This window comes from Sminthopsis crassicaudata, chromosome 2, assembly GCF_048593235.1.
Source record: "Sminthopsis crassicaudata isolate SCR6 chromosome 2, ASM4859323v1, whole genome shotgun sequence".
NCBI lineage: Eukaryota > Metazoa > Chordata > Mammalia > Dasyuromorphia > Dasyuridae > Sminthopsis > Sminthopsis crassicaudata.
Genome location: NC_133618.1, coordinates 272,454,190 through 272,481,142, shown reverse-complemented (window position 1 = coordinate 272,481,142; position 26,953 = coordinate 272,454,190). Strand labels below are relative to the sequence as shown.

The 26,953-nt window shown below is 39.2% G+C and overlaps 2 protein-coding genes across 3 annotated transcripts in view; both read left to right on the top strand.

The window, feature by feature from the left end:
- Window positions 1–15,126, top strand: part of VPS39 (VPS39 subunit of HOPS complex) — a 58,031-nt gene extending 42,905 nt beyond the window's left edge. For both annotated transcript variants that reach the window (XM_074289370.1, XM_074289371.1), the window contains exons 20-25: window positions 3,038–3,140; window positions 3,970–4,015; window positions 5,758–5,907; window positions 6,077–6,211; window positions 6,504–6,595; window positions 12,610–15,126. In XM_074289370.1, coding sequence (XP_074145471.1) covers window positions 3,038–3,140; window positions 3,970–4,015; window positions 5,758–5,907; window positions 6,077–6,211; window positions 6,504–6,595; window positions 12,610–12,685 — 602 coding nt within the window. In that variant the 3' untranslated portion in view covers window positions 12,686–15,126. The remainder of the gene's footprint in view (window positions 1–3,037; window positions 3,141–3,969; window positions 4,016–5,757; window positions 5,908–6,076; window positions 6,212–6,503; window positions 6,596–12,609) is intronic.
- A 1,314-nt stretch (window positions 15,127–16,440) lies between these two features.
- Window positions 16,441–26,953, top strand: part of PLA2G4F (phospholipase A2 group IVF) — a 32,814-nt gene continuing 22,301 nt past the window's right edge. The window contains 6 exon segments of the mRNA XM_074289372.1: window positions 16,441–18,384; window positions 21,057–21,330; window positions 22,281–22,353; window positions 23,219–23,289; window positions 23,291–23,356; window positions 23,517–23,645. Coding sequence (XP_074145473.1) covers window positions 21,220–21,330; window positions 22,281–22,353; window positions 23,219–23,289; window positions 23,291–23,356; window positions 23,517–23,645 — 450 coding nt within the window. The 5' untranslated portion in view covers window positions 16,441–18,384; window positions 21,057–21,219.

The window sequence follows — 26,953 nt, the reverse complement described above, 5'->3', positions numbered from 1 at the left end:
TTCCTTGTAGGATCTCTTTTAGGTAGTGATTGGTGGATATTTTCTAATTCTACTTTTTCCTCTTGTTCTGTATCTTCAGAACAATTTTCTTGCGTCATATCAAGATTCTTTTTTTGATCATAGCTTTCAGGTAGTTCAGTTATTCTTATGTTTTTATGTTTCTCCTCTTGATCTCTTCTCTATATCGTTTATCTTATGAGATGTATCATTCTCTCTTCTATTTTTTTATTCTTTATATTTTAAAAAATTTATTTCTTGGTCTCTTATAACCTCACTGACTTCCCTGTGCTCAATTCTAATTATCAAAGACTCGTTTTCTACTTCCCAACTCTCCATTTCTAGTTGGTTGACCTTTTCATAATCATTTTTTCCCCTGGGATTGTCCTTCTTTAAAAAAAATAAATAAATAAAATAAATTTTTAAAAGTTTTTCTCCAATCACTTTTATTTGATTTTTAGAGTCTTTTTTGAGATGTTCTATGAAATTCTTTTTGGATAGATAACCATTTAACATTACTCTTTGCTGTAGGAGAGTTTTTTTTGTTTTTTAACTTCAATATCCTCCTCTGAAGAAAAACCCTGGTCTTTCCTATTATTAAAGTAATTGTCTATATTTGTTTTGTTTTTTGTTTTTTCCCCTTTTACCTACACTTCTTTTTTTTTCTTTTTAATAAGAATTTCTTAGTTGCATTTCTCTTTAGTCTTGGGGTGAGGGAAGAGAAGATGGTGCTGTCTGGCTTCACTTCAGTTTTCCCTTCTGTCCTAGAACCCCAAACCAAGAATTCCCCTTTTTCCTAAGTGCCAGCAGCCAGCAGCTTCCCTGTCTGGCTGCTTCTGTGCTCCCTGGGGAGTGCTAGTTCCATCTTGCCCAGAGTGACATCTCAGCAGCTTAGCTGGGCCTGGTGGTCTTTATCAGCTGAGGTTCCTTTGGTCTTCCTGGACTCAGACACTTGACTATCTCCCTCTGTCTGGGAGATGAAAGTTCCTGTCGTTGGAGCTGTGGTTAACTCCAAACCCAGCTACCCCCAGGGCTTCCCTCTTGCTGTTTCAATGGAGCTAGCTCAAGACTATTGACACTTCACACCCACCAACCCTCCATCATGGGGTCTTTCTTTGGATCTTCTCTTGTCTCAGAAATACCTTTGTTCTGCCCTAATTCTTATTTGTTTTTCATCAATCTGTGTTCACCCTGAGGTACAGTTTTGTGTTATTGGGGGGGGGAGATCTGGAGAGCCTGGAATTTTCTGACATACTCTATCTGAGTCCTAGGATCTTCCCTGGCAAGATCCTTCTACTTTGGTGTCCAATAGATATCTCAGACTTAACTGGTCTAAAATATGCTTTTTCTTCCCCAACCTCTCCCTATTCTTAATTTTCTTGAAGTTTGGATGAACACCACCGTTTTATTTCAGTCAGAGGTTTACAGCCTTGGAATCATTGTCTGTTCTTTATTCTTTGTCAGCCCCAAGTGGTCAGTCAGTTTCCAAATCTTTTCAGTTGTGCCTCTACAAAATCTGCTGTATCCATGTCCATTTTTTTTTCCTAATGTATGCAATCATCACCCTAATTCAGGCCCTTATCCCCTCTCACCTAGGTTAGTATAATAGCCTCCACCTTGCATTTCCTGCTTCCCTTCTGTACTCCTCCAAACCTTGTTTCACATTGAACTGTCTAAAGGATAGATATCTTTTTGTTGTTGTTCGCTTGCATTTTGTTTTCTTACTCATTTGCTTCCTTTTTTGATCTGATTTTTCTTGTGCATCAAGAGAATTGTATAAATATGTTTGCACATATTGGATTTTTAACATAACATCTAGGAGAGGGGGATTGGGGAGAAGGAGGGGAAAATATGAAACACAAGGCTATGCAAGGGTCAATGTTGTCAAATTATCCTTACACTACCCTGCTTAATGAGAAGTTAAGTAATGCAGTGGGTAGAATGGTGGGCCTGGAATCAGGAAGATCTGGATTCAAATATGACTTCAGGCACTTACTAACTGTGTGACCCTGGGTAAATCATTTCACCCTGTTTGCTTCAGTTTCCTCATCATAAAAATCATATGAGCTGGAGAAGGAAATGACCAATCCCTCTAGTCTCTTTGTCAAGAAAACTTCAAATAGGATCATGAAGAGTCAGTCACAACTGAACAAAAACCACCAACTAGCTCCACAGTGACTCTCAATTTGCATCCAAAGTCCTTCACAAAACCCTCTACCCTTTTCAAGGCATGTCTTGTTGCTGCCCCTCACAAATTCTCCATTCCATTCACAGCTTCCTTACTTGCTGTTCCCTGTACATGACATTCTGTCTCCCACATCTATACTTTTGACAAAAAGAGAGGGAAAATGCTCTCCTTTTTCACCTCTGCCTTTCTAGGTTCATGTCAAGTTCTACCTCTTACACAAGGCTTTCTCATCCCTCTTGTTGTTCATGACCTTCTCCCCTTTTATTTTGTATCTAAAATTAAGTACCTTGAAGGCAGGGAACATTTTGTTTTGTCTTTGTATCCCTGGTAATGGTAATGGTAAGCATGGAAATAATGCTTGTGGAACTGAATGTAATGAAAGTCACTGTTTGATGAAAAAAAAAAACACATACAATCCATTTGTTTGGGGATCTATGCTCCAATTTCTTCTCTATAAAGTAACCACAACATTGTGTCTCAGTGTTCCCTTCCTTCCCCGGGTGTGTGCTCACACATTCATCCTAGCCAAGTTTTAACTTGTTTCATTACATGTGTTTGTGGCTAAGCTTACTCTTTTCTAACTCAGTAGCTCAGTTGATGGATGTGACTTCCTGGAAAAAGTTATGAATTATTTTTCCTAGGATATAGGCCAATTCTGTGGGTTGCTCATGGTAGCCTAGAAGCATATTTTGGGTGTTTGTAGTTATTAACTCTTTTTTGGGGGGAACACAAATAGTCGATATATTTCTTTTCTTATTCTAGTCCCAAGCCATATATGAAATTTCTCTTGCAATTTAGTTTCTTCAAGCAGACCTGCAGCAGTGGTTAATTTCAAATAAAAATTTCTTATAGGTCTTCTGGAGGAAAGAGCTCTCCTTTTGGGGCGAATGGGGAAACACGAACAAGCCCTCTTCATTTATGTCCACATTCTGAAGGATACAAGGATGGCTGAAGAGTAAGTGGTCTTTATAATCCTAATGTTACTTTTCTATGAATATCTAGAGTTAGGTGTATGTTATGTTCAAAAGACAAAAAAGATATCTGGAAGCATCCTAGCCCAAAGAAACTTTTTAAAAAAATTATTATAGCTATTGACAAAACATATGCATGGGTAATGACCCTTGCAAAAACTTCTGTTCCAACTTTTCCCCTCCTTCCCTCCACCCCCTCCCCTAAAAGGCAGGCAGTCCCATACATGTTATACTGTTAAAGTATATGTTAAATACAATATATGTATACATATTTATACAGTTATCTTGTTGCACAAGAAAAATCAGATTTAAAAAGAAAGCAAAAATAACCTGGGAAGAAAAACAAAAATGCAAGCAAACAACAACAGAAAGAGTACAAATGCTATGTTATGGTCCATACTCATTTCCCAGTGATCTTTTGCTGGGTGTAGCTGGCTCTGTTCATCACCGATCAATTGGAACTGATTTGGAACCTCTCATTGCTGAAGATAGCCACTTCCATCAGAATTGATCCTCATATAATATTGTTGTTGAAGTGTATAATGATCTCCTGGTTCTGCTCATTTCATTTACCATCAGTTCATATAACTCTCTCCAAGCCTCTCTGAAATCATCCTGCTTAGCCCAGAGAAAGTTAAGAATACTAGCTACTTGCAACGACTACCCAATAGAGAGAAAATTGTCTGCTATAAAGGCACCCAATTCTAGTAATTTATCTAACAAATTATAAAGCTGTTCTATGAATGGAAATGTCCTTTATCCATGAAACTTTGGCTTTGTTCCATTCCTGATTTTACCACATTTCACTTCCAGGTACTGCCATAAACACTATGACCGAAACAAAGATGGCAACAAAGATGTAAGTTGTGACTTTGATCCCAGCTATCTTGTGGTTCTTGAATGTGGTCTCACATCTTTTTCTGATTGCTCACAATCTACCTAGCCTTCTGCAAGTTTGTTGTAGATTACTCTGATTGGAGTGAATTGCTAAGATGTAGTGAGTCAGTGTGTTAGTGCTATTGATGCTATTGACTTGAGATACCTGTGTTTGATTTGTAAATGGATCAGATATAACCAGTAATGGTTAAAAGTGAGTCTCTTCTCTGTTATCATCCTTTTTGATATCCTAAATTAGCACAGTATTTCATATATAGTAGGTACTTAATAAATGTTGACTTTATTTATCTCACTTCCTGTGATGTTTTAGATTTAGGTATATAATGCCTGAGAAACTGAGGCAAGATAGAGATTAGAGAGTTTTTAATATTTTATTTTTTGAAGAGCTTAATTGATTGACTAGATCAGATTCTCCTCTCAAAGTATCTAGCAGCGAATGTGAGTTCTCAATGACATAGGTATAGCTCTTAGCTCAGGTAGCTAAACAAAGGTAGGGGGTGGAGTCCAAACTCTGGTGAGTGGGACTCCAGGCAGGAACCATCAATTCGGTTCTGACAGGTTGGGGGGTAGGTTCATAAATTCTTGATGACTTAGGAGGAGTTAGGAAGTCTGAACTCCCTCTTGAGTAATAAATACTTTTAATTTATAACCTTAGTGTAACTAGCTCTGAGTTATATCAGTCCTAGTGAACCAGAGAGGGGGTTTGCAAGTAAGGGGATTGAGACAGAACAATTAAGGGAAACTGAGTCAAAACAATTTAGGGAAACTGAGTTGGGACAATAAAAGAGAACTGTGGCACAACAGGTATATGCTATTTTTAGGATTGGGATCATAGAATTTTACAGCTGAGAATAATCTTTAGAGATCATCTAATTTAATCTAACTTTTTTATTTCACTGATGAGAAGAGGAGAGCCAGACAGGTTAAATGGCATGTGCCAAAGTTCATCAAGTTACTACAACAGAAAGAGAGCCTTGGGTCTCCTAATCCTCAGGAGTTTGCTCTTTTCAGCTTTTCATTTTGGCACAGTGATTTTTTTAGAATCCAGCTTTACAACTGGTACCAGAATCTTGGACTGAATCACCTCTGATGCCTCTTCTCACCTATCAAAACCTTAGCATAGATAGGATCTCAGCTTTCAAACCTTTTCAAAAAGGAAAAACCTTTACTGAGTTATGCTTATTTCTTCTACCCTTTTCTCATAGGGAAGGAAGCAAATTTTAAGTTTTTAAATTATTTTTATCGCTAATTTCATATACATTTTAAAAAAACATTTGAGTTCCAAAACTGATCTCCTCTTCCCTGTCCCCTTCTCTGAAATAGGAAGCAATCAGCTATAGGTTATACATATGCAATTATGTAAACCATTTCCATATTAGCTATTGTTGTATACATTTTAAAGAAATAAAAATTAATGACTTTTTAGACACTGGCTATGTGACCCTGGGCAAGAAAATCCCTTAAACTCCCTTGTGTCTTAGTTTTCTGGTCACTAAGATGAAGTAGTTGGAGTCCATGGCTTCTAAGGTCCTTCCCAACTCTATGATCCCGAGTGCTTAATGACAGCTGCTGCCTCCAGACTTCCTTTTTTATAACAAACTCTTCACTATCTCTCTGATTTAGTTGGTATTTTGGGATTCTCTAAGGGTTACCAGTACTGCTACCAATTAAGTGGTATATTTTCACTGGATTTATTTGAAACAGGTATATCTTTCCCTGCTTCGGATGTATCTGTCCCCACCAAGTGTTCACTGCTTGGGACCAATCAAGATGGAGCTGCTGGAGCCCCAAGCTAATCTCCAAGCTGCCCTTCAGGTTTTGGAATTACATCACAGCAAACTAGACACTACTAAGGTCAGGCTCTTCTTTCTCAATCTCTCTCTGCTTGGTTTACCTTATTTGAATTGAGAGGAAGGAAGACATAGCATTTGGGCTGGACTGAGGAATTATTAGTTCAGCTATTTTAAAAGGTTTTTGCATCCTTCTCAGCTCACTATCCCTTTTTCTGTTCCTTTGTCCTCAGGCCATCAATCTTCTTCCTGCAAACACTCAGATTAATGAGATACGCATCTTTCTGGAAAAGGTCCTGGAGGAAAATGCACAAAAGAAACGTTACAATCAAGTCCTCAAAAACCTTCTTCAGGCAGAGTTCTTAAGGGTACAGATATTCTGAACACTAGAGCTTTTCTTCATTTCTCTGCCTGAATTTTGTCCTGATCTCTTTCTGTGAACTCACATGAGAGAACTCTCACCCTTGGGCTTTATATATGGGTCACATCCAAAGATGACCTTTAAAAGTTTCCAGCTCTTTTATTGCAAGAAATTGGTGAAAATTGGGGTGGGGAGAGGGAGGTATCAGGGATGCAGTAAATGTACTTTCTCTACCTTCCTTTCTTATGGAGATTAACTGGCATTCAAATACTTTTGGATTTTGGTCATTCTCCCTTCAGGTCCAGGAGGAACGCATTTTCCACCAGCAAGTAAAGTGTATCATCACAGAAGAGAAGTTGTGCATGGTGTGTAAGAAGAAGATAGGGAACAGGTGAGTCCCTCAGACAAGCCTGGCTTGTCCTGAACCTCTGTAGGTTCTTGTCTAATAACAGGCAACCTTTCTCCTTACTCAGACCTCGGACTGAGTAGCTAGCAGTGAGACAGGATCTTCCATGAGGCATGTTCAAGATAGTAGCAAGCAAGAGTGGATATTAAAGTGCTCCCATGCCCAGACTCATTTCTGAAGTGACTCATCAGGGATGAAGCAATAAAGGAATTGCATTTTTAAAAATCTTCCTAAATTTTCTTATATATTTCATCCATCGTCCAAAGTGGAGGCAGATTGAGTCCAATTACTTTTTAGACTTGACCAGTGCAAGAATTTATTTTTCCTGATTATACATGTTTGTAACAGGTTTTGTTTTTCTTGCTTTTTCAATTTGGGAAAATAAAAGAGGAAAGGATATAATGTGGACCTAAAATAAAAAGAATAGTCTGCTTCTTAAGAAAATATTGGAGAAGCAGGGTCAGTTTGAGGAATACTGATGTTTAGGTGTCCATCTTTTTCTTCAAAGGTGGGCACATCTGCCACCACCACACTATACTGCTTTAAGCCAGTTAAAATTCACTTTTGAGTTAGCTCTGGCCTTTTTAGCAGATGGAGTAAATATGTGCTCTGTTTCTAGGCTCATTTATTGAAAAGACAGATGCATACTGTTTGTAAAAGGCTTGTACTAAGCAATTCAAAGAGATTAAACACCTAGCTGGTGACTGGCCTGATGTTTTTTATGAGATTTTAGCCTATATTAATACAATTATAATGTCCAAAGCACTCAGGTTATAGCTGGGGTATTGACTCTTGAGTGGTCAAAATTATGCCCTATCTGAAACAATTGAAGGAATTATGGGGTTGTTTAGCCTGGAGATGTGAAAACTGTTCCCCTTAGCCCTGTGGGGACTAGTGAATGGAAGTACCAAAGATACAAATTTCAACTCAGTGTAAAGCTCATCAATGGTCCTATCCACAAGTAGAATGGTGTGTCCTAACAGAATGAGCCTGACATTATTGTAGGTCTTCAGTGTAAATGATTCTGCAAAGTAAATTCCATCCTTTGGATGGAAGTTGGACTTGAAGACTAGGATCTCATCAGAGTCTGATTCCTCAAAAGCTGTGCCTTCAGGTTCTTTATCAGGACAAGCCCAGAATTTGTCCTGATAAGCGTTTTCAACTGACACTAAATTGGCCTTAGTACATGGGCCTACATGTTCCCCCAGCCTGTTTTTGGCTTTTGCTTTCTCAAACACATGTTAGTTAACAGGAGATACAAATGTAATGCCAGAGAAACTGAGGCAAGATAGAGATTAGAGAGCATTTAATTTATTTAAAAGGGAGAGATGGGGCCAAATAGATCCATTGTTTGGTCCCAGGGCTGAATGAGACTATGGTCTCCAAGAATCCAGCCAACAATGTGAGTTCTCAATAATATATATACACCTGGCTCAGATACAGGGGAAAGACAAGGCAGGGGCAGAGTCAAGAGTGCTGAGAGCAGGAACACGGGACTAACAGTCCGGTTCTGACAGGGTGGGGGAGGCATGGGGGATATCTGATATCTGATAATTGGGATTACAGAATGGGGAGAGGCACCCAACATTCTGGTGATGTCTAATTTAGGAGGTCTTTCTCCTTATCTGGATCATCATGATTAGGAGGGAGGGATGGTGTTGGAGAACAATTCAGGAAAACCAAGGCAGGACAACTAGGGAAACTGAGTTAGGACAATAAGAGAGAACTGTAGCACAACATTCCACACTTTCTTCTGAATATTCAAATCATTGAATTACCTTCCTCTAGGTAGGTCTTAGCATCATAAATTTTGACCAACCCTATGTAAAGCAAATAAACCAAAATAAAACTAGAAAACTGTAAGGAATTATGGCAAGGGCAAAGTCCTTTGAGAATGCTGAAATATTTATTAAGGATCAAGGGTAACAGGAGTGGAGAAACAGATCAGAGAGATTGCCAGTCCCAGGACAGGTGTCTGATTTCTGCTTATTTCTAAAAAATAATTCCCAAAACTTGAGTCAGCTAGGGCAATTCCAACAGAATAAGGGATTTCAAAGTTAAAGCATATCCAGCAAAACATAGTCCAGTAAATTTAAGCAAGGAGTAAAAAACGAAAAGGACTGTTTAAAGGATTTCCAATTCAATCTGAACTAGTTAGATGGAAGTGGGGCAGAAGTGCCTAAGGCAAAGTGAATAGGCTTCCCATTCTTTCAGGTATTTTGAGAAAAATACACCAGTTTCCTCAATTTCCTATGTCTTCTTCCTTCCCCCCCCCCTTTTTTTTTTTTTCAGGGAAAGGAAATATCAAATAACCATCCCACATATAAATCCCAAGAGTGAATCAAAATTCCTATATATAACAAACTAATACAGAAGGGTTTCCCAAAAATCTTTCAACCATACAGCAATAGTTCCATCCCAAATCTTAAACAGAGTAATACAGTTAAAATTTTACCGTTAATTCATCAACCACTTTCCCACTCCCCCATATCAGTCCGGCAGGGGTAAGGGACAAAGCCTCATTCAAAACTGCTTCAGGTTGAGTGTGGGCAGAGACTCTCAGTCCATGCCGGGGATATGTGTGGTGTGGCCTGGTGTGCTGACAATCAAAGCTGATCTAGGTCCCAGAAGCAAATCAATACCTGACCAAAATCTAGAACAACAACAACCTCCCTCTCTCTCCCCCCCCCCCCCAAATCTAACAAATAAAGGTTAGAACAGTCTGGGATGGAAAGATTGGTCCACAAGGACTGCTACAAGATGTGGCAAGGCCAAAATAGATTGACCAGCAGCTTTCTATGTGAAGAGATGCTTGTCTCACAGGCAAAAGGCTGTCAGCTATAGTCCCCATAAAAAAAGCAGCAGTTAGGTCTCACAGACCACTGTTAATTGTTCTCTCATTAGATGGAAACCTTTTAAAAAACACTTGAATATCATAAGCATAACATCTAGTAACAGATAGACGATCAGGCTAAATACTTATTTGCCCAAGTATTTAGGATATAATGATTACATATAACCAGGTTGGACATAGCAAGGTATGACATAATTGAATTGCATTAACAGTTTCTATTGACCATTGCTCTATAATAGAAATCAGTCACAGGAGGAAAAAATGCAGGGACATAACTATAACATAACATAAGCAATCAAAACTGATCCCTATGCTCATAGCCTTAACCCAGTTTTACTCCAGATAATTGTCCCAATGGAGCTTTAAAACTCTCAAATATAAGCCCAAGAAATGTTACTTCCAATAACAAATCCCATTAACCAAAGTTTCAGATAAATCCTAAACAGATATTTACCATAATCTTATATTGATAACACTAAGAAACTTGTCTCAGTAAGTTCATATTTAAGTAGACAGTTTCATAAGTGAACATTATACATGCAAATCAGTTTGCTTTTAAAATAGACTAATATCCCAGATTGCATATTGTCCCTAACAGAAACATTTTCAAAAGGACAAAGAAAAAACCTGTTATTTTCAGATGCTCTTTAAGTGACCTCAGATTGACCCAATACACTCAATTAAAACTTAGATAAAATATCCTATGCAGAATATCCTAATATCACATTAAAAAAAAATCCAAAAGGTTCTTAAAAATATTAAACTTTTAGAAATAATCCTACCAAAGTTTGGATCACATATGTGACCATATTCCTTAACCAAGGAAACTATTATGTATCAAAAGAAACAAATATTTAATCAATTAATTAAAAGTCGGCCTATCTCTTGAAATCATTTGCCAAAGCCAACCCTCTGCAGAAAGTGTCAGGAACACACTTGGAGGGGGAGGGGATTCCACGTGGCCACTCTTCCCACCACTCTACCTCCAAAGAGGCAGGGGGGAGGGAAGATGAGCTAAACTGCACTCCAGGCTAACTAGATGCTCCATTGCTAAAGTAGCAGAGAGCAGTGGGGGAGGGTTAATCTTCACCTTTGAAGACAAAAGATCCTGTTTCTCCCTATCCCATCCAATCTTCTTCCAATGCAAATTTTCCTTCTAGTCTCTCCTAAATCCCCTTCAAAACTTAAAATTCACAATACCAGTGGCTAGCTAAATGATTCCGTAAAACTTACATGTCCAGCAGAGCTGGATTTAAAATATAACTTATAATGTTATAATATAATATAACAAATTACCCACTGTGTTTTAGAAGGTACCAAACTTTACCTAATCAGAAGTATGTGACCCCTTTCAGACAAGTTAACAGAACTTCTCTTTTAAGAGCTATTGTTCTTGAGATCTTATACTCAAAGATAACCAAATCTAGCCTGCATAGGCAACAGCAAAATTATTTCCCACAAATTTTAAAACTGCCTAAAAGAATACTCAGAACAACTCTGGCATGCAAAGGCAGTAGTAAAATCATTTTCCACAATTTCATAATCATCCTAAAATTCCTAATCAAATATTTTCTCCAGCCTGAGTTTTAATCAGATATGGTTTTATTGCCTTTTACTCTAGTAGATTTTGAAAACCTGCTTTAAGGGAGGGGGGAAACACCTTCCTGTCAGTTTAAAAATAGGCAACATTTTTCTGTTCTTTCTTACAGATCAGTGCAACAGGTTAAAAAGTTTAAATTCACAAGCAAATTTTATATGCTAAATACAGATGCAATATTGAAATAACCAATTCCTAATAATTTTTCTTAAACCTTTAGCAGAGCTCTTAACTAACAGAACAAATAAGTCACACAGAACACACATAGACTGCACAGTTACAACATTAAACAAAACATTTAACACACATAACCAGAGAGTGCCCAAAAAAGGTGCTCAGAATCAGATCAGACCAGATGTGTCTTAGAAGACAAACCAGAGGGAATTATCCAGCGTCTCAGAATGATAGCCTTCTAAGAATTTAATGCCCGTCAGCATTTTATTTTTCTGAGAATCCAGGTTCTTGCACAGACAGACAGACAGGTAAACAGATCAGATTAGGCCCTAAGACATCCAGACTTACTCTCCCATGGATGAAATGGAAGTGTCCACTGTCGGGCGTGGCTGCAACTGAAAACTGCTCTCTTCCCTTGAGACTTTGAAAACAAATCCAGAAGGCCTACCTCTCCAGGCCAAGAACCCAGATCTCCAGCCGCCCTAACGCCCAAGGAGGAGACCCAGAGGTCTCTAATCTCTAATCCTACTCATTTTTTAATATCTCCATGGAACCTCCAAAATGTAATGCTGGAGAAACTGAGGCAAGATAGAGCTTAGAGAGTTTTTAATATTTTATTTAAAAGGGAGAGATTTACTGGGACCAAATGGATCCATGGTTTGGTTCCAGGGCTGAATGAGACTATCCTCTCCAAGAATCCAGCGCACAATGAGAGTTCTCAATGACATATATACATGTGGCTCAGACACGGGTAATTCGAGGCAGGGGAGGAGTCAGAGCACTGAGAGCAGGAACACGGGACTAACAGTGTGCTTCTGAAGGGTCAGGGGAGGCATGGGGGACATCTGATTCATTACAGAATGGGGAGAGGCACCCAACATTCTGATGATGTCTAAGATAGAAGGTCTTTCTCCTTATCTGGATCATCATGATTAGGAGGGAGGGGTAATGTTGCAGAACAATTCAGGGAAACTGAGGCAGGACAATTCAGGGAAACCGAGGCAGGACAATTAGGGAAACAGGCAGGACATAAAAGAGAAGTGTGGCATAACACATACACGATAACTATAGTACATTTGATTCCATAGAGAACTCTGAGGAACTCTATGACTCTCTTGTACTTCCAGCCTCTTCTAAGAGATCACTTAATTTCTTTCTGGGTCTGTACCTGCTAGGCAGAAGTGAATATACACAGTTTCTGCTCTTGTTCTGGTGAGAAATAGACAGATGGCAGCTCTGCCTGTCCAGGTAGTCCAGAGGCAGCTTGATTTTCATAGGCCTCTGACTTGGCTTTAAGGCTGGAAGCTTTTCCAAGTAAAGGAAGTGCTTCCTTTTGGGGGATCATCCTCAATATCATTTCATTCTTCCCTACAGCGCATTTGCCAGGTACCCTAATGGAGTGGTTGTACACTACTTCTGTTCCAAAGAGGTCAACCCGACTGACACCTGAATTGGAGCCACATGTAAGGTCGGTGGACTATAATTCCTACATTTCCCAGAAGAGTGGAAGGAGTGGAAGCTCCTTAGGAAATGAAGATATCTCCAGGAGGAGTCTTCTCTTTGGACACTACTTGGAACCTTACAGCCTGGAGCATCATCTCTGGACTAACTCTACTCACAACCCCTACAATGTTGGCTTTTTAAGAGGAAAAAAATGACTCATATGGTTAAGTTGCTGGCAACTTCACAAAATCTCTGATACTTAGGATGTGAGGTAGATGCATCTTCTAGTGTTTGCATTGCTGTGCACTAAGAAAACTTGTTTTCAGCATTTGTAACTAAAGGGGAATTTTTCCATTAAGAACCTTTTTTGTAAAGGTAAATGCATGACTTCACAAAGACTTGGAAGCCAGACTAACTGGAAAGTCCAATAAGAGAAAATTCTCAAGAGCTGCACCATTTTTGTAGACAGAACAGCTAGCTTTCTATTTAAGGATGTTTGGTTTTTTTTTTTTCTCTGTCTAGTATTGGTGCTAGACACTCAGTTGCATTGATTACTTTTTTCTTACGTTTTTCCCATAATTCCTGAGGTCAGGAATGACTAGTATTTGGCAGTGTTATGTTTGACTTGCAAGATGTTAATTCTCCAGAATTTTTGTATCAGCTCTGCAAGTGTTAGGGGATGTGGGTGGAAAATGTAAATATATCCTATTTGCATTGCACAATCAATCACTCCCCCCTTCAAGAAGGGGAGAACAGGAGGGCATCATTACTTTTCTAGAAAAGGCATCCTACACCTACCCTTTGTCCAATGGTACTGCTGAGTTGTGACATCATAAAGACTGGATGAGCATCTGACCTCTTGGTATGAGATCATATTCACAGACCCCTGCAGTGTTGACTACTTCTAACTCATTCACCAGTAGCAAAGTTTAAATTAGTTTAATATTTGTAGATGATGCTACACACCTTGTTTCAGGTACCTCCCTGCTACTGGCTACCTGGTTGCATGCCATGCAGAATAAGCCTGATTCACAGTCTGCTGATTTGTTTTGAGGGAGCAGGTGAATTGGATTGTAATTTTGTTGGTGGTTGGGTCTCTGAGACATTTAAAGAAATGATCCAGTTGAAAGCTTTGGTATAGAGATTTCAAGTACATTTGTGATCATATTTAGGGAGGGAGGAAAGAAAAAAGGCAATAGCAGCAAATGAGCTTTTAAAGTACATCCTTCCCTTTTTCTCTTCCCACCCCCCTCTCCCTCTCTCCTTTCCAAGATTTTCTAAATCACTCTCTAGGTTGTACTCTTGACATCCACAGGATTTTTTTTGTGGTTCCATAGAGTAGAATTTGCAGCACTCCTCATTTTAAAAACTAGGACCTACTATGTCTTTAGTCCCAATAGACAGTCCAAGGATATGAAGGGCAAGGAATCCTTCATCCTGACCTTAATGGAGATGCTGTATACTTGATCACTTCAGTTTTGTCTCCTTGATACCTTTAGTGAGTCCTTGGAAGTAGGACTGATGGAGTAGTGGGTCCCTTCCTCCTTATTGGCCATAGTGGCCAACTCCATTTCCTTTTCTGATAAAATGACCTGACCTTATTTTCACTTGGCAATTTGGCATCTTTTCCCCTGTGCTGTTAGCATTACCTTCAGGTTGGTGGGGTTTTATAAACTCTGTTGCTGAGGGAGACTAGTAGTGGATTAAAGAGATCCCAGTCCTCCACAAGGATCTGTGTATACTCTCTGAAGCTATATTATTAGACTCCAACTCAGCTATATTATTTTGGCTAACTTGAGAGCAATGATGGAGCTATTTGGGAATAGGTCAGTGAGAATGAGGAGTCTCTTGGGAGAGCCCTGAAGCAAGTAATTCAGAAGAGACAGGACCAATTATCAGTTTGTCCACATTGCACGTAATAGTGCAGAAGAGTCCTGGGACCCAGCTACTAAGCTACTAAGAAAGTAGTTTTATATTGGGTAATGGGCTTTTCCTCAGATTTCCTGGTGAAGCCTTCCTAGAGGTATATAACTCATGCTGCACTAGCCCAATACCTTCTGTTTCTGGTTTTATTACTGTGAGCCAGATTTGTTCAAAGCAATAGAATAAAGATTATGTATGGTCTTATATGTAACAAGCTGCTGCTTTATCAACTCCATCCCTCTTCCTTTACCTCTTTGGGCCACAGCCCTATCTAGCAGTTACATTTGACAGAAGTCTATTCAGTACAAGATTTGGCTTGCCATATTTAATCTTAGTTGTATGTGAAATTGTCACAGCCACTAAGTGAAGTGTGGGAAATCACAACTTGATGGGGTGATCTAGTGATGACGGTCTCTTGTTCCCTTCAATAATGATAATAATAATAAAATTTAATGAACCTTTCTATCTCTAGTTTGTTTTTCCCCCCTTTGTGAAGTTTGGTTAAAAAATAAAAAGCAAATGGTATTTGATGTTCATATGTTTCTTGGAGCTAAGAGGAAAGTTGGGATCCTTGGCACAGTGAAGTGTGAACAATACCAAGTTTTTGTATTTGAGCTGTTGTGAGTGATCCAACTTTAGAGACTGCCTCTATTTTATAAAATCATAGTTATCACATTGTGAAAGAAAAATCAAACCAAAAGGGAAAAAAAACAAACCAAAAAAGATGAAAATACTGATAAGGTTTGACTCCCTTCCGGTTCCTGGTCAGGGAGCCAAAAATAATGAGATTAGGATCTCAATTCCTGGTGGTGATAAGGTTAGTGGCAATAAGAAAGTTGTTAAAATCCCCTTTTAATTGGCCACAGGTTTTAAAGTGAAAGAATTCACTTACTACCGAATTATTAATTGCAAAATGAAAGTTTATTGTTGGATAGAAAACAGTTTGCTAAAGGGCTGACTTTTATAGTGGCAAAGTCCTCTTACTAGGGAAATGGAATTTGGCGCTGAGAATGCTTTTTCAGCAGGCAGAAGGGTCCTAGCAAATTGCTTGGGCTTTGTGCAAAGAATGAGTCCAGATACTGCCCTTATGTCTTATGAGTCTTATGGCTTCAGGAGCCAACGTTCAAAGGCTTAGATGCTTATCAGTTTCCAGCCCAGATCACCAATTGGAATTAACCTCACTTCAGAGGGGTGCTTTTTGACCAGGATTTTTCTATGAATCAAAGGCTCTGGCATCCCCAAAAGATAACTTATCTGGGGGGATATGTCTTCCCCAGGAGGGGCTGAGACTGAAAGGGATCATAGATCAAAAGGAAATACAGTTTCTTAAAGGGAATACAACTTCAGTAAAGGGAACTGTTTCCCTCCCTCTTCAAAACTATGCTTCAAACTACATTCAATCTTCCTAGATCTCTCTCTGGATATGGATGATATTTTCTATCCCAACTCTATTGGAATTGTATTGGATCACTATATTGCTTAGAAGAACTAAATTTATCATGGTTGGTCATCACATAATCTTGTTACTGTGTATAATGTTTTCTTAGTTCTGGTCTTTTCAGCGCCAGTTCATTTAAGTCTCTCCAGGCTCTTTTGAAATCAGCCTGCTCATCATTTTTTAAGAACAATAATAACCTATTACATTCATATACCATAATTTATTCAGCCATTCCCCAATTGGTAGGAATCAATTTCCAATTCCCTGCCACTATAAAAAGAGCTGCTACAAACATTTTTGCACATGTGAGTTCTTTCCTATCTTTGGGTTAAAGGCCAGTGGAGACACTGCTGGGCCAAAGGGTTTGCAGTTTTCTAGCCCTTTGGGCTTGGTTCCAAATTGCTTTCCAGAATGGCTGGATCAGTTCAAAACTCCAACAATGCATCAGTGTCCCTCCAACATTCATCATTATCTTTTCCTATTTTAACTAATCTGAGAGGTGGGAAGTGGCATCTCAGTTGTCTTAATTGGCATTTCAAGGAGCTTGCATTCCAATAGATGAGACAACTTGTAGATATATACAAAGTAAGCCATATATAGCATGTATAGGAAGCAATCACTGGAATTTAGGGAGGTTGGGGAATGCTTTCCTGTCTCAGGTAGGATTTAAAAGGAAGCCAGGGAGGTCAGTAGTTGGGGCAGAGGAGAGAAAGCATTCCAGGCATGGGATTCAGTCAGAGAGAACACATAGAGCTGAGAGAATAAGTATCTTGTTCATAGAATAGCCGGGAAGCCATTGTCACTGGATTGAAGAATACAGGTTGGGAGTAAAGTGTAAGAGGATTGGAAATGTGGGAGGAGTCCAGGTTATGAAGGGCTTTGAATGCCAAACAGCATTTAAATTTTTTCCTGGAGACAATAGGGAGCCATTGGAGTTTATTGATTAGAAGAGTGACATGATCAGATATATACTCTCCAAAAATCGCTTTGGCTGAAGGGAGGATAGATTGGTGTGGGGAGAGACTTGAGGGAGACAGCCCCACTGGCAGGCTTTTGCAGTAAAGTGTTAGTACCCAGAAGAGAGAAGGGAGCAAATTCAAGAGACGTTGCAAAGGTAAAATTGCTAGGCTTTGGCAACAGCTCAGATCTGGGGGTGGTGAGAGATAGTGAGGATCTGAAATGACTCCCAGAAGATGAGCCTGAAGGACTGGGAGAATAGTATTGCTTTCTACAGTAGTAGGGAAGATGGGTGGGGAGAGAGTTTAAAGGGAAAGATAATGAGTATTGTTTTGAATATACTGAGTTTAAGATGTGTACCACACATCCAGTTTGAGATGCCTAAAAGGCAGTTGGAGATTAGAGATTGAAGGACAGCAGAGAGGTTGGGGCAGGAGAGGCAGATTTGAGAGAGCATCAAGAGCCTAGAAAATGGTAACCAAATCCATGGAAATTGAGGAGATCGCCAGACAAAGTAGCATACAGGGAGAAAAGAGGAGGTCTCTGAGGACCCCTGCAGTTAGAGGGGGTGATCTGGAACAGGATCCAACAAAGGAGACAAAAGAATGGTCAGATAGAAAGGGAATGAGGGGAGACAATTTGCCTCAACAACCTACAGAGAATCTCAAGAAGAGAGTTATCACTGGCATCAAAGGATGCAGAGAAGTCAAGGAGAATGAGAACTGAGAAAAGCCCACTGGATTAGGCAACTAAGAAACCATTCATACCTTTGGAGACTGCAGCTTTGGTGGAATGATAAAGGTTAGTTTGTAAGAGGGTAGAATAGGAGAGAAAGTATTGTGTAGATGGCCTTTTCTAGAAGTCTATCTGCTACAAAGGGCATAAGAGAGAGAGAGGATGATGGTGGAGATAGCAGAGTCAAGTGAGAATTATTTCAGGATGGGGAGAGAGATGGACTTGATTATAAATTGAAGGGAAGGAGCCACAGCTACTTCATCTTTCATTCTCTGTAGCAGTTGAAGGAAGTAGGAGCCAAAAATTCTGCCTCTTTTGTCTCCTCTTTCATGAATCCTGCTACCCTAGCTCTTGTCCCATTGTTCAGGGTCATCACATTGTGAGGCATTGGGGCATGTGATTGTTTGGGTGCTGATGAACATCAGGACATTCATTCTCTAGTCTACAGTGAGCCCCCTGAGCGGCTCACCATGCGGAGAGGAGGGGGCAAATTTTGTCTGTGCCTCTGATTGTTTTCTCACAGAATGGCGTTCAGCGGGTTGTCTGAGTTGATCGGAAACTGCCAAACAAGGCCAGTGCCATGAGTGAAAGCAAGGCGTAATTGCAGTGGGACTGAAGTTAGAGCTGAATGTAGTTGGGTTCCCAAGTCCAAGGTCAGACTTTATTACTAGCACTGACTCCTATCACTGGAAGATAGCCTCCCCAGGGGAATTAACTTCTACAGGATTCTGCAAACTGCCCTAGGGAAACTATAATAGTATGATAAGCCGTTTTAAAATGGTGTCAGGCTAGCATAGAGGCCCCCTGGCCACAGCTTAAGAAAAGCCAGCAACTTCTAGTTTTGATTTACCCTATTATTCTTTTTATTCTGAATAATTTCACTTTTAGACACTATTTAGCCAGCCTCCAGCTTGTAGAAGATGAGAATTTGGAAGAGAATGGCCGGATTTTTTCAGGAGAACATGGCTCTGGTAACTTTGTCCCCATATCTGTGATGGTGGTGATTGCCTGAGATAGAAAAGGTTAACTTTTATAAGCAAAAAGGCTTATAGCTTGAGGGCTGATGACCACAGAAAAGACAGACCTAATCTCTTCCACTGACCTGCGGTCTCTTTGCTAAGAGAAGGTTCTCCTGATGGGTCAGGTTACGCTCTGGCCAGATTGGTTACTGAGTCTTCTCTGGACAAAGAATATGTGAATAAACCATATGCAGGTGATGAGGTTTGTATCCCCTCAATTCCTGGTGGTGGTGAGATTAGGAGCTATAAAAGAGTTGCTAAAAATCCCCTTTTGGTCAGCTGCAGGTTTAAAATGAAAGAACTCGCTCATTCCCGAATTATTAATTGCAAAATGAGTTTGTTGTTGGATAGAAACCAGTTTTCTAAGAGACTGACTTCTATAGTGGCAAAGTCCTATTAGGGAAATGGAATTTGGCACTGAGAATGCCTTCTCAGTGAGCAGAGAGAGTCCTAGCAGCTGAGCAAGCTACTTTAGGCCTTCTGCAAGGAGTTTAAGGGACTATGAGTATCTTGGTGGGGACTGGGACAGCCTGAGGTGATCAGACCAGGATTTCTCAATTGAAAGAGAATTTAGAATTTCAAAAAGATCCATGGGAGTTGATTTGCCTCTCAATAGTGTTACTTCTCCCATCCTGGGAGGATGGGCCCTCTCTAAACTCCTTGGAGCCTGGGAGATCCTGATCTCTCAGATCAAAAAAGGGAACACAATCTCAATGATAATTTTAAAGGAAAAGGGAACACTGTAAAAGAAAGTTTCCCTCCCACTTCACAGAGAGGTTGGCTAGACAAAGACTGTGAGGCATACAAGTACTAAAAACACCTTTGAACCTAACTCAGGCTGCACCAGAAGATTTCTTAATGACATTTTATAGAAGATATTTTTTTTTTTTTTTTTTTTTTTGCTGAGGCAGTTGCAGTCAAGTGACTTGCCCAGGGTCACACAGCTAGGAAGTATAAAATGTCTGAGACCAGATTTGAACTCTGGTCCTCCTGAATTCAGCGCTGGTGCTCTATCCACTGCACCACTTAGCTGCCCCTATGGAAGAGATTCTTAACCTAGGGGTAGGGAAGTCTGTGTAGTCATTTTTAAAAGTTTTGATAACTGTATTTCAATATGGTTTTCTTTGTAACCCAATGAATTTTATTTTCACTTTTAATTTTAATTTAATTTAAAACCATTCTGAGAAGAGATCAGTAGGCTTCACCAGACTGTTAAAAGGGTGTATGACCTAAAATAAGCAACCTTTTTCTGTCTTAGAAAGCTAGTGTGTAGAACCTGAGTAGGGTAATGGCTATGACAGAAATAATAATGGATTAAAAAAAGACCTGGTTCAATCGTGCCATTCATGAGCTATGTGATTTTGGAAGAAATTATTTAATCTTTTTGAGCTCCAATTTTTAATCTATAAAAGGCAAATCATAAATGCATGTTGTTCTTATGTCATGAAGTTTTGATGAATCATGAAATCTTTGAAAGATTTGAAGATCATAATTTAGATGTAAGGAGATATGATTAATGAGACTAGTTTGGTTCTTTAGGACTTTAGATTTTTAAAAATATTTTTATTTCCCCCAGTTGCATGTAAAATTTTATTTTTTACATTTGTTTTTAAAACTTTGGAGTTCCAGATTCTCTCCCTTCCTCTCTACCCCCCACTCACATTGGGAAGGTACATGTGAAGTTATGCAAGACATTTCCATAAAAGTCATGTTGCAAAAGAAAACATCTTCCCCCTTACCTCACCTTTAAAAAACCCTCAAGGAAAAAAAAAAGTATATTCCAATTTATATTCAGATACAATAATTTCTTTCTCTGGGTATGGATAGCATTTTTCATCATAAATCCTTCAGAATAGTTTTGGACCATTGTATTGTGGAGCATAACAAAGCCGTTCACAGCTGATCATCCTAAAATGTTGCTATAACTTTATATGTGATACATCTCACTTTGCTTGATTTCTTGGAAGACTTTCTGGGTTTTTCTGAGAGCATCCTGCTCATCATTTCTCATTGAACAATAACATTGCATCATAATCACACACCACAATTTATTCAGCCATTCCCCAATTCCTGGGAATCCCTATAGGGCTTATCTTGCAATGTAACCAGAGCACTCATCTCTGAGTTAAGAGGTAGCCAGCCAGTCATGCTAAGACATCCTTCTTCCCTCTGCTGATAATCAGCTTCCCTTGCTTGGAAGTCATACAATATGCTCCTTTCCTGGGCAAATCCACACTTGTTAAATCGTCACATCCCTCCTCCAGTAGGCCGGGATCTAGGCCTGATTACCCTATCTATTTCTGTAGCCTTAGCAGAGACATGTGGACCCGCCCAGTTTCACCTGGTGGGGTGGCCAGTCAGACAAGTTAAATGTTAACTAGAGGAGAGGACTGACTCTGTGAGTGAGTGACTGCCTGCCTGTCCCCACAAGTGAGCACAAAGCTGCTGAGAACTGGTCTCCACCCAGATATGCTTTGGACCACTTTGCCAAGGCAGCTTGTAGGCAGGGTGCTGCCAGTTCTAGGCGCATTGCTGTTCCAGAAGAGAGAAAAAAGGGGATTTCAACTACGAAACTTCCAGGTAAGCGCAAACTGGCAAAATCTTTTCCTTAGGAAATAGTAAATATAGAAGTTGGAGGAGGGTGGAGAGCTCCTTTGGTCTCAGGTAGGAAGTACTATTTCTGGATTCCAAGTGAACAAGTGAATCCAGCATTGTAGAGAGTTATATCAGTTAGAAAATGTTCAGATCTTATCTGGTCTCTGTGCTTGTGATAAAGTTTGAAAGGGTCCTTGAAGAAAGTAAAGGGAGAAGAGGTTTGGAAATGCAAAAGGAACATCTTTATTGTTGACTGAATGTTAAGTAACTAATATGCTTTTTGTTTTAGTTACTGTTTTGTTTTTTTTTGTTTTTTTTTAATCATGGACATTGTATCTTATTACAATGTCTGCCTAGGGAAGAAAGGGGAGAGATACCTATAGAATTCTACTCCTTCACTCCTTTCCAAAAAAGCATAATATCATCAGAATTCACCCTTTTGCTGTGTATCCATTCCCTTGATCTTTTGATAAAGAAGTATCATTTCCTGGTGGCAGCTTAATATTCTCCATCCTCTTTCTCCCCTTTCTCCTTCCCACCCAGGAATCTGTAACAGCAGGCTCTTCCAGAGCCTGTCAGACCAGTTCAAGCCAGCGACCCATGGGGATCTCAAAATTTGTAAACCTTTTCTGGGAGGCTTGCCCTCTGCTTTGGAGCTAGTGAACCCAATGGACCTTAATTGTTTCATTTGCACAGTATGACCAGTTTATGCAAATTGATTCCCTAACTACCTTTCTAGCCAAATCCAGACCTGGGATTTGTGGAGTCACTCTGATCCATGGACCTCTCTCCCTGTGATATTCTTGATGCAGAACTTTGCTGCTTTTGTAGCCAGAGCCTGGGTTGCTACTTGAGGATGGCATGGGTATAGAGAAAGGTTTGTGGGGCTTTTCAGTCTCCCTGCAATTGAGTCCAAGAAACTTCTGTGATTGCAGCATGAGAGCTATCCACATTATGACCTTCGAGTGAAAGTGGTGAGAGCAAGAAACATCAAAAGCACAGACCTATGTGAGTCTCCACTAATCACTTTAAATAAATGAATGGGCATATTATCATTAAATGCTTACTATTGGCCAATCACTGTGCTAAGTGTGGGGAATACAAATAAATAGAAAAATGAGTCAGAAGGTAGCTAGATGCTACAGGGGATAGAGCACCAGCCGGAGCAGGATTGAATCTGAGTTCAGATTCAGCCTTAGACACAAGACTTACTAGCTGTGTGACTCTGGGCAAGTCACAGAACCCCAATTGGCTAGTCAAAAACACATCTAAAAAGAGTCAGTCCTGCTTTCAGGAAGCTCTTAATTGGGGGAGATAACGCAAAAGAAAGTTCAGTTTTCAGGGTAGATGGAAAGGGGCTGCAGTGGAGCAGATGATAAGATCCTTATGTCCAATCAGTAGGGCAAAAGAGAGTGCCAATGGCCTGGAGGATTTAGAGACAAGGCAGAAGATGGTAAGACCTGGTGATCCTTCATGTCATTGGGAGAAATAAAATTGGTCACTCCCCATCTTATCCTAGCCAGTTTGAACAGTTCTGAGTGAGATAATATAGAGAAACACACACACACACACACACACACACACACACACACACACACCATATACATATTTATCTCATTTACTGCCTCACAACAACTCTGTGAAGGAGATGCTATTATTTTTATTTTACAGGAAAAAGAAACTGAGACAGAAGTTAAATAAATCATTTATAGGATTACCAGATAATTATCTGAGGTATTTAAATTCAGGTCTTCCTAACTCCAAGTGCAGCAGTTCTATTCAATATTTAGATGATTTCTTCAGGGGCAGAGGGCCACATACATGTAAGAAATAGGGCGATGATTACTCTCACGCCACTACCCCTCTCTTCCAGTGTCTAACGCAGACTGCTTTGTGGAAGTACGACTCCCTACATCCTCACCATTGATTTCTAAGACAAAGGTGGGTTCCCAATTGCTGCCATCCAGAGTGGAACGAAACTTTCCACTTTCAGATCCATAAGGCTGTGAAGGTGAGGAGTTAGCTAAGGAGAAGGGAGAGCTGAGTGCTCTGTGATTTTGCTCCAATGGGCCCAGTTGTTTAGGGCCTGGTTCCAGGCCCTACCCCATTCCACTCCATGTCCTATTTCATTTTATATGACTAGCTTCCATGTGCTGCTCCTCCTATTTCAGAACATAGTGGAACTCACTCTCTATGATGAAGATGTTTTTCAAAATGACCATTTGGCCTCAGTTATGTTTGATGTTGGGGGCTTGGAGCCTGGTCAATCTCATAGTCACACCTTTCTGCTGAATCCCAAGGTGAGTCATTCTCATCCTGAGCCTGTTTATTTCTTATTTTCAGATCAATGACAAACACTTTTAAGGTATTCTTTTTAAAAAATTAATTTTTAATTGTTCACTCCAATTACATAAAAATATTTTAACATTTGTTTCTTAAAACTTTTGAGTTCCAAATTTTCTTCTTCCCTTCTTTCCCTCCTCATTGAGAAGATAAGAAATTTGACATAGTCTATACATGTGCAGTCATACAAAACATTTCCATATTGTGTTGAATAATAAGCATTTATTAAACTCCTACTGATGATGAGATTGAGTTCTGGCACGCCAAATGACAATATTGATGTAGGCAGTTGGCACCAAATGTGAGCAATTTCACCAAATTATGAGATTAAGGAGAACAATGGGCACCAAATGACAGGGTTTGTTAGCAATTCGCATGTGAAGAATTCACATTTATGAGAAGTTACAGACAAAAATGAAAAGGCAAAATAGACACCAGGAGTAGTAAATATGAAATAGATTTGGGAGAACACATCCTTAGCAAAGAAAGGGTTTTAACAATTAACAGTGGAAAAGACAAGTTCTCCAATTAACTAGGAGAAAGGGAATATGCCATGAGGTGACTAACAGGCTAAATCCATAGAGGAGTGTAGCTACTAACCAGAGGTTAGTAGAAAGATAAATCCAATAAAGGGAAGACACTATGAGGAGGGAGAGAGTACTTCATAGAAGGCTTAGTCCTGAAGGGGACTTAGCAAAGATCTTCATCAGGAGCACATTTTTTATAGAGGAAATATAACCTCAGGGAGGAGGGGAAGTACCAGTGAAGAGTTTGGTAGCTGAGAAAAAGAGATCAAGGAGGAGGAACCAGATTGAATCCCTCCGGCTGACCAGATCCTAAATCTGTCTAAAAATATGTTAATATTGCTCAAAGGTTGTTTAAAGATGCCCAGAGGTTGGAGGGATAGACTATGGATGGAGGCTGATGGAGTTCCATTCCTATTTCACTGTAAACAAAAAAGATAGTCTGGGACTTGGCTATGCTTGATAATAGCTGGATGGGCTTCTTTCTGATGAGGGCAAAGAGTACGCTCTTTTCAAAGTCCACATGCCTTACATGTGGGTAAGGTAGCAGGAATACAAAGACAGAATTCCTCCCCTCAAGAAACTTACATTCTACTAGAAGATATGACGCATACAACAAATATTGAAGTGGTGGTGATGGGAGGAAAAATTTGCAGGAGCATCACAAAGGAAGAAGCTAGTTCCTAAACAAAACCCTGGAGAAAAGCAAAATTGTGAGGAGTAATGATGAGGAAAGAATTCATTTTGGGCTTGAGAGATGATTTGAGTAAATGAACAGCTAATTGTCCAGTTTAACAAGAACAAGGGAATTAATAAGGGAAAAGATAAATTCCCTAGTAGAATTCCCAATTAATTATGAAGAAGAAGCCTTTAAAGAGAAGACACTATGAGGTGGGAGAGAGTACCTCATAGAGGGCTTAATCCTGAAAAGGAATTTGCAAAAATCTTCATCATGAGCACTTTTTATATAGAAGAAATATAACTTCAGGGATTTTGCCATGATAACTTGACAAGTCCCAAGGGAGGAGGGGAAATAAAAGTGGAAACAAGGATGTGAATTGAAATTTTGGGACTGTTTTGAAGATGCTAACAAGACAATCTGGGTACCTTATGGCTACCTTAACTATGGTAATAAACTATCTGGGAAACTAAATTCCCCTTAAGGTTATGCTAACTAGACAGTTTTTGGAAACTGACCTAATCAGAGTTGACTAAAGAGTAGGATAAGATTCACATCACTATCTGCATCCAGAGAAAGAACTAATAAATAGAAGTATATTTAGAATAATTTTATACGTGTATCTATTTGTATCTAATGGTAGCCATTTCTAGGGTAGAGGGGAAGTGTGGGACGGGGGAGAGAACAGAGGGAGAAAAAAAGGAAAAAGCAAATTTACATGATAACTTTATATACTGCATCATAAAGTCCAGGGTATTAGGTGGGGTATTAGGTGGGGTTGGCAGGAAGAACCTGAAGTATTGATAAAATTACTCCCTGAGGCAAGCAGGGAAGGGCATTGATGGAAATCAGTTTAACCTTATAGTCCTACCCTCTGTGGAGAAATCAAAGTTATGTCAAATTCCTAAAATTAAATTTTCCCTTTAAATCTGCCCATGGATGCCGTTTTTCCTGATCCCTTTGGGTTAAGCCTTCCACAACAGTGTCATTCTCCTTTTAGATTACTAATTCTTTCAGAGTGCTAAATTCCTCTATGGATATACCTTGTCAGTTTAAGGGCATTTCACCTCATGGAATATACCCTTTCCCTTGGTCAACTGTGAGTTCCATTAAGGAACTTTTTTTTTTTAAACATTGTTAATTGTTAAACCCATTTTGGTGTCTAATTATATGTTCTACCAACTCTTTTTCATATTTACTCCTGGCGTCTAATGTGCCTCTTAATTTTGTAATTTCTCCTTGCTAAAGAGAATAGGGATTGTGAATTCTTCACATGACTGAACCCCAACATTTGGTGCCTATATTAATCTCATCATCTAAGCCTTAAACACATAATTGGAACTATCCTGAACACATCATTGGAGGAATAGCAAGTTATACATGGTAGATTTGCAGTTTCATATGCAATCTTTTTTTTTTTTTTTTTTCTGTATTATGGAAATCTTGTTTTCCCCTCTGATTTGAAAATAAAATAACGTTTTTTTTTTTTTTTAAAGGAAGTAATATGAAACAAAATTGGAAAGGTTAAGTAAATCTTTCTGCTTTAAATGCTAGGCAAGTTTGTATTTCATTGTCTAGAACAGAATTTCTTAATTTGTTTGTGTATATTATGGGCCTTTTGGATAGTCTGGTGAAGCCATAAGGTTTTAAAAGCTATTAGATTTTTTAATGTGCAAAATAAAATAGATATAATTACAAAGAAAATTTAATTACATTAAATTTAACCACATGTAATTATAATACTATAATTATAGTTATTAAAATATAGCTATCAAAATATGTACTTTTAAAAACTCAAGTTCATGAGCCTTGTGCCAAGACTTGCTCTAGAAATTTGGGAGCCACCGAAGGTTTTTGCAAAAGAGAGATGACAATTTATTTTCTTCAGAAGATTATTTTGACTGCTCTTTGGGTAAATGAATGAATGAGAGATCATTAAGGGCTTATTCTATGGAAAGCACTGTATTAAGTGCTAGGAACAAAAATAGACAATGAGACCCTTCCTTCTCAAAAAGTTTACTTTTTGAGATAACACATTTAGGAGATATCTAGGAAGTGTGGA